Source organism: Vitis riparia, chromosome 18, assembly GCF_004353265.1.
Source record: "Vitis riparia cultivar Riparia Gloire de Montpellier isolate 1030 chromosome 18, EGFV_Vit.rip_1.0, whole genome shotgun sequence".
NCBI classification, from domain to species: Eukaryota; Viridiplantae; Streptophyta; class Magnoliopsida; order Vitales; family Vitaceae; genus Vitis; species Vitis riparia.
In genome coordinates, this window is record NC_048448.1 from 3,931,926 (window position 1) to 3,942,275 (window position 10,350).

At 35.9% G+C, this 10,350-nt stretch overlaps 2 protein-coding genes across 2 annotated transcripts; one reads left to right on the forward strand and one right to left on the reverse strand.

The window, feature by feature from the left end:
- Positions 1-1,319: 1,319 nt before the first annotated feature.
- LOC117907895 (uncharacterized protein At4g37920) lies at positions 1,320-6,692 on the reverse strand. Its single transcript, XM_034821575.1, has 6 exons — positions 6,434-6,692; positions 5,160-5,569; positions 4,603-4,774; positions 3,675-3,919; positions 2,454-2,641; positions 1,320-1,991 (listed from the first exon to the last, which is right to left on the reverse strand). The coding sequence occupies exons 1-6, from the start codon at positions 6,546-6,548 to the stop codon at positions 1,832-1,834; spliced, it is 1,290 nt and encodes a 429-aa protein (XP_034677466.1). The 5' UTR covers positions 6,549-6,692; the 3' UTR covers positions 1,320-1,831.
- Positions 6,693-6,884: 192 nt separating this feature from the next.
- LOC117906235 (pentatricopeptide repeat-containing protein At4g18520, chloroplastic-like) lies at positions 6,885-9,628 on the forward strand. The gene is made up of 2 exons (XM_034819210.1): positions 6,885-9,299; positions 9,419-9,628. The coding sequence occupies exon 1, from the start codon at positions 6,951-6,953 to the stop codon at positions 8,793-8,795; it is 1,845 nt and encodes a 614-aa protein (XP_034675101.1). The 5' UTR covers positions 6,885-6,950; the 3' UTR covers positions 8,796-9,299; positions 9,419-9,628.
- The last annotated feature ends 722 nt before the right edge of the window (positions 9,629-10,350 follow it).

Consider the following 10,350-nt stretch of genomic DNA (forward strand, 5'->3'; position numbering starts at 1 on the left):
ACTCTCCATTTTTTGTAACAAAAAATATCTACTATAAAATAAATTTTGAAATAAAGTTTGATTTTGATTTTTTGTACTCCCTTGATAATTGATTCATAATCAAAATAGTATTTTGGTGTTGCGCATAAGATCACCTATTGAACATGAATTTGTCAAATCTCTATAAATATATAATAATCCTTTTGACTTTTGAGATTTTAAAAAACTAAAGAAAACTTTTTTCAAATTGATTTGTTCATAAATTATCCTTTAATGAATACTTTTTGTAGGTTTCTCATTTTATGCCCACGTTTACCTTTAACTCGCTACAATATTTCCTAACAAATATCATAATATCTAAATTCTATTTTGTTTTATTTATTTATTTTAAATTGATTTTTTATGTTATCGACAATGTCTATTGGCACAAAACTTTGTTGAACATTGTTTTCATTATCTAATATTGAAATATTGTTTGTTTAAGAATGAATGTGAATAATGATGTAGTTTAATTTTCAATAGTCTTAATAATAATAATAATAATAATAAAAATAATAATCATCATCATCACAACAATAAATTAACTATTTTAAAATAATTATGTGGTTTAATTTTATATATTTCTTATTTTTGTGATTAAAAATAAAACTCAAAGCAACAGTAATTAATTTAAAGAAATAATTATTATATAAATCCACTCATCTTTTTTTTTTATAAATAAAATTGAATACAAATTTATTAGTTGACATCAATAATAAAATGAGAAATTTTAGAAATTAAAACTAAAATACTTAAAAATGAAATATAATTACAATAAAAAAATTAAATATAATTAAAACAAAAATACTTAAAAATAAAAATATATATATCTCATTGTAGTTCAAACTATTTATCAAATCTATATGTTTTTATCATATGATTTAGTAAAGTGAATGTTAATATTTTATTTTATATTTTTAAATTTTAAAGGTTTTTTTTTTAGTTTTAATTGTACTTTTAATTTTTAAAATCTCTTATTATATTGATCTTGAATTAGTTTTTACGGTAAAAATAAAATAAAAATTGTCAATTGATAATATTAATCTCATAAGTAAAATGTCATATTTAGGAAATAATTATTTGACTAGTAAAAAAGTACATGTATATTACAAACCGACAAAAGTCTTCCATCTTTAACAGTAACAATAACGGCTACATTATGAAAGAAAATCCCAACACAAATCATGTTCCAAAACAAATTCTGTTCCATGAGTTTAAATCAATGAACCAAAGAATAAGTAGCTTATACGCACTTTGGTTGACAAAAGAAGAGCAAGGACTAATTCACAGAATTCAATAAATTGAAAAATCAAATGCAAGGGCAATTATCATTCAGAACTATTCATCCCCAGTTAGATAAAAACCTAAGGGACCAAATCAAGAAAAGAAAGTCATAAAAATGTCCTACTCTTTCTATCTGAATCTTCCCTTACTCCGACTAAATTTCATTTAAAATGATGGTAATCATACCATAAGCAGAACAGGGGCTTACACCACATCATTCAATATTCCTAGATGATTACATCAGATTCTATTTCTCATCAAGGAAGAAAATGTTATGATCCACAAAACAGAGCAGAGGCCTGTGCCATGTAAAAACATAACTTCAAGTAGCTAGACTATCTTTGATCGGTGGGAAGATGAATATACCTATTTCTCATTGGTGTTTAAAGTCTCAAGGAATAAAATTAGAGGGATGAAAAAATGCTGTTGTGGGGCAGCTGTCCATGGACTTCAAGCATCCCATCCAAAGGTCAAGGGCTCCCAGACCATGGAATTCAGGGAAGGTTTCTGAGAAGTGTAACTTGAGTTATCACATGAAGTTGTCTTGGACTAGCTTCTTCAGTTCCTCCAGTTTCTGGATGATTTTTGGGTTCATCAAGTCCCTAGCTTCCCTTATGAGAGTGCCTTCTCTGCTGAAATGAAATGCATCCACCACGGTCTGCATCCAGGTGTGCAGCTTCTCTGGGGTCCTGTTAGTAGTCAAATTGGTCTTTTGTCAAGTTATTAAAAAATAAAAAATAAAAATTGAAGATCAAGAAAGGAAAAGATAGGAAAGAAAATAAAAAGAAGCTAAAAACAACTAAACAGGTGAAACATCTAAAAAGTAATAACAAATAGATTTGTACGTCATGTGATTTCAGCCGGTAGCAAAATCATGAGTGGTTCCTCCAAAGCCAATAAGTGGCACAACCAGAAAATCCTATCCATCCATACAGAATTGTTTTCTTCTTTATGAATCACTTGCAGAAAACGGATCCACTTAAAAGAACTGATCACAAGCGAATTTCCTCAAATGAGAACCACAAAAAGGATGGGCTTTCAATAACTCACTAGGGACATTTAAGCCATTAGCCTTCCCAATCCAAAAATAAGTGAATTTAGTTTCAAGACAAGAGTAAAAAAAATAGAGGAATTATGTTTCAAATACATACGTGTACAGGCAGTCTACGTCCTTTCCTTCAATTTCGTCTCCTGGGGTAAATGCATCTTTCAAGGCAGACATTTTCTCCTCCGGATCCTCAATTGTGAGAAGATACTTAAGTATTCTAATCTCTTTTGGCATTAGCCTCTGAAGGTTACCTCTCGCAGTTGTGTACAAATGAAACAATACATCTTTTACCTGTGATGCAATAAAACAATTAATAATGTAAAACATAGGAGGGGTCAGACACTGGATATAAGCTAAAATCATGTCATTTGTTTAAAGTGAGTGTTCATTTCATTGTACAGCAATTGAAATGAGTGTGTTAGGATGCATCATGCATGTATAAGAGTTATAGGACTTTCAGAGATGATATCGGTTCAATCCTCCTATCATTATTTTTGTGCAGATTCCAATTTAATTTGTACAGAAAGATGAAATAAGAACACTCAAATATTTGATTAGATTCCCACAATATAACTCAGTGACAGAGACATGCTATGCCCAGGGGACAATGCCCCCCTCAAATTTTTGAAAAATACACTTGCAAATAATGGCTTATGATCCCAGGCCCAGGATCATGCAAAATATACATGGCTACCTCTAGATATGTTGGTCTCATTTTGCCCTCCTAAAACTAAAGTTCATATCTTGCACCCCCTCAAATATTTCCCTGGCTCCGCCATTGATATAACTGAATTAGTGCTTCCCAATCCAAATAGAAAAGCAGAGTTGCTGGAAGCCTGGAACCACAAACCAGACAAGTTTCACTATTTTGGGACCACAATTTTCTGTACCAGTTTCTGGTTCCAACCCAATCTGAATATATCACATGCACAAGGTCAAAAGATTTGAAGCAGCACTAGACCTTAATTTTGTATGAAATCATGGATAATCACTCCACACATCAAGGCTCCTTTGAAAATTTCTATCTCATTCTCTCATGCGCTGTGCCATTTCTTCCAAAAGTAGTGGCAGAAAAAGTCCTCTTTCTGGTATGGGTAGAATTTCCATCATATTCTAATGGATGGTACAAAAGATGCAGTAGATCAAATAGTTTGAATATATAGAAAATTCTTCAGGTTCCAGCATCAGGTAACCAGAATTTTATAAGGTGATAGACCAAACTTGATGAATAAATTAAGACTTAATGAATGGATTAATACAAAGATAACTTTATTGAAAAATTAATGTAAATATAGGCATTTTCTGATGGCAGACTTCAATCTACCTCATCTTTCGTCATGTTCGACTCCTTAGCAGCTGACCAAGCTTTTGTGATCATCAGCACCAATGCTGAATCAAGTTGATTTTTCTCAGCCAAACTGTCTATTTTCCTGCAAGCAACATCTAGAGAAGGAGAATTGAGAATATCTTGGAACTTCAACTCTGCAGCATTCAGTGCTTCAATACTTTCAGATGCTGTATCATAGGTCTGTACAGCAGCCAAACACATGTTGCCCAGCTTCGCTAACGCTGCTCAAACAAAAACAGAGAAACAGTGTCAGTGTCAATTGCAAAACAAAAATACATATTACAAGGGTGATAACTAGGATTGAAAACCAGGCTAGGGTACAATTATAGGCCAATCAGGTCAGACTGGGCCTGATTATACTTTCTTGTTGAGCTTTTGTAAGGAAAATCAGGCCTCTTAGGAATTCCCAGTGGTAATAATAGTCATGGCATTTATTCCTCATAACTTAATCTAGGGGTGATCTTCCAGCTTGTTGTTAAAGGGGTTTGAGTTAGAGCATTGCAGGTAACAAATTATGGGTGTTTTTCTGCACAGACAGGTTTGATTTATCCAACCATTGCGCAGACATGTTCAGCCATTTGTGTGGTGGATATCTTGTGCTGTGTCTTTGCACTTATACCATTAGAATCGAGCACTACCATAAATTGTGAAGAAATGGATTGGGAAACATGATTATTTGCATTCAATCACTTGATCTCATATAACTTTTTATATCACTATCAAAAATTTTTAAAAAAATGAATTAGATCTTCTGGCAGCATTTAGTCTATATCATTAGAAAAAAAAATAATAATAATAATTAACTCCAACAACTAATGCACCACACCGATGAAGAATTCAAAAAGTGCAATTCAAAAAAATATATATATAAAAAAATTAAAAAATAAGAAGCATTTAGTATCACCATTTTGCTCAGTTGGATTGTCATGATATGATTCTGCTACTGTGTGAAGATGCACAAAGAATTCTTTTGTGAAGTCCTTCCGACGCTTGGCAACAACTGCACTGATGTCAGCTGGTGGCGTTCCCTTTATCACTTCCAAAAGCTCATTATGTCTTTTCACATCTTCATCAATCTGAAGAAAGCAGCAGTTTCCAGTAAATTCTAAAATATTAACATGAACTCAAACCAAAGGTAGAACAAATAGGAACATGCCTAATTCAACCACAAACTAAAATTTTTTCACAAAATATTCCAATGTAACACAAGCCTTGGATTTCTTGGGCCAAAAACTTAATAGGGAGAACAAATTGCTGAACTTTCCTATTACATGTGGAAGCATCCAGATAATACACTCTTTCAATTGAATCTCAAAGAAAGATCTTCCAAGGGGAGGAAGAAAATTAACAGGACTAGGGTGCTTCCAAAACCACAGAATAGAATCAACAAGGTTGAACCTCCCCTCACTGAAGTTATCAATGTTCTTCTAAGAAGGTCAATTGTGGAATTGTACCACTCACCTCTTTTAGCTTCCTGCCAAGACGGAGTAGACTGTGTTTCTTCCCAGGATCCCCTTCACTATCTGCTCGGTCCTGACAGCGCCTGTAGAAATGAGGACGGATATTACTCCATTCCTTGCTGAAAGCTAACAACCTTCTCCAATCAGTTGGAGTGGGCTTGTCTACCATGAAAACCTCAATTAGCTTATCACAAACACGAATCATTTTATGGTTGTCCAAGCACTCGGGATCATCTTTCCCATCTCTCTTTTCACCATATCCTATGACATCTTTATCAACTGTCGGATCAGATGAACTGGAAAATGACAAAGGTTCTCCAGAACTGCGGCTTGGTACTGCAGTTGTATCGCCAACAACAGATGCAACAGATGAGTGCTGCAGTCTGATTGGATTAACCAGCAAGCGACGACCTGGCATTTCACAGCAGTTATAGATTACAAAATACTTGGCTCCAACCCCCGGGTTTATCACAATTATCCACACATACAAAACTATATATTTCTAGTAGGTGAGTAAAATTGTAAAATAAATATTTGCAATGGCCAAGCCATAAAATAAGAATTGAGAACAAGAAATCAGTAAGTTTCATGACAGCCACCAATTCTGAAGCATTAAATGTTTGAAGCATAAACAAAATTTAACAAATAAACAAACATATGGAGGACATAATATGGAAGCTATAAAGCATCACCAATACTGTTTTCAGTCATCCTTATTTGCTATCATTCAAATCAACCACCACCCACATATTAAAAGTAGCTATATCTCAAAAAATTTAGCAACATAATGGAAACAGAAACTCCATGCATTCACTCAACACATGATCCCGGAGTTCCAGCCAGAAGTGAATAGGGGAAAAGGAACAGAAAACTCAGAACCTAACTATTGCTACTCCACTCCATCATGTTACAACAGTTAAAATTTAAATTTCTTTTGTCCCATGTTTTCTCGGCAACCAAACAGAACACAACTCTTTTCCTTGTCCCACACTTCCACTTCCAATGGACCGAGTTCCAATAATTATACTATTCAAATTTCTAAAACATTAATTAAACATCGAAAATTTCCATAACCTTCCGTTTGGTTGTCCAGAAAAGAAAGGAAAGTGTTTTTCAGGTTTCCAAAACCAACCAAACTCAACTAAGCAAAAAAATTGTATTTAGAACACTTAGTGGGGAGGTATTGGTGAAAATTTTCCACTAAAAATATGGTTTATTTTCTCTTTATTTCCTTAGCAATCAAACGGAGGATACGGAAAAGAAATATCGAATTACCTTCGACTTTACGAGTGAAACAAAGATTTCGTCTTGAATTTCTAATGAAAGAGAGAGAAGGGGCTATAACTTGGAAAGAGGAACGTGCCTGGAGAGTCGTAGAAGCCAACTCCATTGATGGGAAAAGTTTTTTGGGGGTTTAGGGTCAGTTACAGTTTCAGGGAGGGTTTTACAGAACAGAATTCGAGGACTGGTAGAGATAATCCCAACCGTTGGTTTATGCAGACGCACAGGTCAATCCTCGAAACGACGTCGTCGCTTCAGAACAATGATAATGAGGCATACGGGACATGTTAACGTAGCATATCTAATACCTAAATAAACGTGGAAGCAACCTAGCCAGGCGGTGGACAATATACACACCAAGATTTTTTTTCCCACCACTATCAAACGGCGTCGTTTTAAAGAATATGAACGTTAAAAAACTTGAAAGCGCTTCGAAAGACTATTACATTTTCTGCCTAGCTGTTGCAGAACTCGAACTGCTATTTTGCGGGAAATTGAAGCCATTCCTGCCATGCTCGCACCGCAAATTACTCTCTTTCAACCGCCTTCCCTGTTCACCATTCGAAGGTCTCAATTACCGGAGCCGAGAAAGAACTCGAAAACATGGAAGAGTAACTGCAAAAGTCCCACAAATTTTCTTTGCTTTTCTTTGAAAACTTCTTCTTCCATGACCGAATTTTCTAATTCTTGCAAGTTTTTGAGCTCCCATAAAAACCCAGATGCCGGTTTTTTAAATGTTCAACCAATTGTTGGACATGTCAATGCCAATTTGCTCGCGTTTTGGCTTCAGTCGTGTTGTACAGTAAGAGAAGTTAGAAGGGTACATGCAGTTGTTTTAAAGTGTCTGGATAACTCTGTGACATATGTCAATAATAATTTGATTAGTGCTTATTTGAGATTCGGGAAGTTAGTGGAGGCTCGCAAGGTGTTTGACAAAATGCCGGAGCGAAATGTTGTTTCTTGGACTGCTGTTGTTAATGGGTATTCGAGATATGGTTTTGATGATGAAGCATTGAGGTTATTCAATGATTGTATTGAGAATGGCGTTCGAGCAAATGGTAAGACTTTTGTTTGTGTTCTGAATTTGTGTAGTAAGAGATTGGATTTTGAGCTTGGAAGGCAAATTCATGCTTGTATTGTGAAAGATAACTGGAGGAACTTGATTGTTGATAGTGCTCTTGTTTACTTCTATGCACAATGTGGTGATCTGTCTGGGGCTTTTCATGCGTTTGATCAAATGCCTGAGCGGGATGTAGTTTGCTGGACAACCATGATTACTGCTTGCTCCCAACAAGGGCGTGGAACAGAGGCTTTGTCTATGTTCTCACAAATGATATTCAACACATCTTCTCCTAATGAGTTTACGGTGTGTAGCGTTTTGAAGGCTTGTGGAGAGGAGAAGGCTTTAGAATTTGGAAAGCAGTTACATGGTGCCATAATTAAGAAGATGTTTAAGGAAGATGTTTTCATAGGGACTTCCTTAGTGGGCATGTATGCAAAGTGTGGGGAAATATTAGATTCAAGAAAAGTGTTTGATGGAATGAAGAAGAGAAACACGGTTACGTGGACTTCTATCATAGCTGGATATGCTCGTAATGGGCAGGGGGAGGAGGCCATTAGCCTCTTTCGAGTGATGAAAAGACGGAAGATATTTGCTAACAACTTGACTGTCGTAAGCATCCTCAGAGCATGTGGCTCAACTAGGAATTTACTGATGGGAAAGGAAGTTCATGCACAGATCATGAAGAATTCCATGCAAAGCAACATCTACATAGGAAGCACTCTAGTATGGTTCTACTGCAAATGTGAAGAGCACCCTTTTGCCTCGAAGGTCCTCCAAAACATGCCTCTTAGAGACGTGGTCTCATGGACTGCTATAATTTCTGGTTATACCAGTCTTGGGCATGAACCTGAGGCTCTTGAATTCTTGAAAGAAATGTTGGAGGAAGGTGTGGAGCCAAACCCTTTCACTTATTCATCGGCTTTGAAAGCATGTGCTCACTTAGAAGCTATTCTGCAAGGGAAATTGATTCACTCTTCTGTGAACAAAACACTTGCGCTGTCCAATGTTTTTGTGGGTAGTGCTTTAATTAATATGTATGCAAAATGTGGATATGTTTCTGAGGCAATCCAGGTTTTTGATAGCATGCCACAACGGAATTTGGTTTCTTGGAAGGCAATGATTGTGGGTTATGCGAGGAATGGGCTCTGCGGAGAAGCTTTGAAGCTCATGTACCGTATGCAAGCAGAAGGTATCGAGGTGGATGATTATATCCTTACGACAGTCCTTAGTGCATGTGGAGATGTTGAGTGGAATATGGAGTCTTCATCTGACCATTGCCTGCAGTCAAGTTGATATTCATGTTTAACTTTAAATGGTGACTAGACTTGTAGATCTGGCAGGACCGCAGCTAAATCCACCAAAACCTGGAGTCTAGATCAACTCTAGATGAAAAACTTCTAAGGCTCAATCAGTTTTGGAAATCCATGGAAGGGGATCTGCTGAATGGATGGACTATAGATAGAAAAAGCTGTGAAAAAAACATGTAAAGCAGAATCAATATAAGAAGGCCCTAGTTATGACTTATAATGAGTGATTTGTCCTGATTTCCTCTCCGATCCCAGATTGTATAAGAACTTCTCCAACTGGCCCCTTCTGTTCTATTTTAAGAAAGGCATGGAGAGAAGGTTCGGTTCATCTTAATGATCAGGATGCTCTCGAGAATCTTTTGAATTTATGTGCCTCGGGGAATATCCTACGTTACAGATCACTCAAGGGAAAAAGAGGATTTGGTATGATCTCTTATCAGTATTATCAATGGAAACGCAGATTTGTCCGCTTGACCATGTTTATAGAAAGGTATTGTATGTTGAGGGGTTTCTCCCCATATTTTTTCCTTTGTATTTTTTAGTTGTCTTATTGATAAAATATTGCTTCATGGTTTGTTCCTAAACCATATCTAATTTCATCCTTTTCAGATATTTCATGCCTTTGGAAGGATGCTGTATGAAACACTGACCAACTTTTCAGCTTTCTGGATGTTCTGATTTCATGCAAATCAGGTCTGTTTTAGGAATTTGCTTTATGTATTATTCTTCTTTGCCTTAACGTGGAACAAAAATTTGTAAACCAATGACAATTGATTTATCATCAATGGCATGGAAAATGGAAAAACCTTGAGGAGCTAATGCAACACAGAGCAAATACAAAAACCCTTGATTACCTTATTATCCTTTTATCCTATGAGGCTCAGCTCTTCTGCGAACTAAACCTTGAACAGCTAGTTTCATTGTGAGCAAAAAATGCAGGCCAGAACATTAGGAAATCAACAGGTTGAGGTTAGTCAGACTTAAATCACCACATACTAGCAGTGCTGAGAAAACAGAGGATGGCATGGAGGCAAGACACTCTTTGTTTGGTTTCCTTGAGGGTTTGATCAGCTCTTGACAAGTAATTTTGCCCCAGTCATAGATTATATTATTTGGTAAAACTTATTTTATGAACGAATGTTCTAGTAGGATTTAAAAGTAAACAAAGTCAATAAAAAGATAGGAATTTCTGGAGGAGCGTCACGAAACAATGTGCGGATTTGACATTGAAAACATTTGGTATTGAAATTGAAGTTTTGGTCATTTTCAAAGTAAAAATGATGGACCGCTCTGAAAACTTCTCCAAGTCTTTCTACGAATATTTAGGTGGCCCCTGTTGTACTTCACGATTAGAAATTCTAATTTTATGAAATTCTTAGATCTTACTTCTACTTCACGATTTGGAATTCAAAGCCACAGAAGTCTAGCCTCATGCCAAAGCCACAGACGCACCCCTCGGGCCTCAGGTCTCGGCAATAGCACTTCAAAGATATGAACAATGATGTTAGAGGTGGAAAAGTCTATGGACTAGGTCAAGTTTG

Excerpts from the sequence above, each read along its gene's own strand:
- LOC117907895 (XM_034821575.1), bottom strand. The coding sequence starts at position 6,548 with ATGGAGTTGGCTTCTACGACTCTCCAGGCACGTTCCTCTTTCCAAGTT. Across the intron at positions 4,775-5,159 it reads TTGGCAGGAAGCTAAAAGAG|ATTGATGAAGATGTGAAAAG; the intron begins GTGAGTGGTACA and ends TGCTTTCTTCAG. Across the intron at positions 2,642-3,674 it reads CGAACATGACGAAAGATGAG|GTAAAAGATGTATTGTTTCA; the intron begins GTAGATTGAAGT and ends ATTGCATCACAG.
- LOC117906235 (XM_034819210.1), top strand. The coding sequence starts at position 6,951 with ATGCTCGCACCGCAAATTACTCTCTTTCAACCGCCTTCCCTGTTCACC.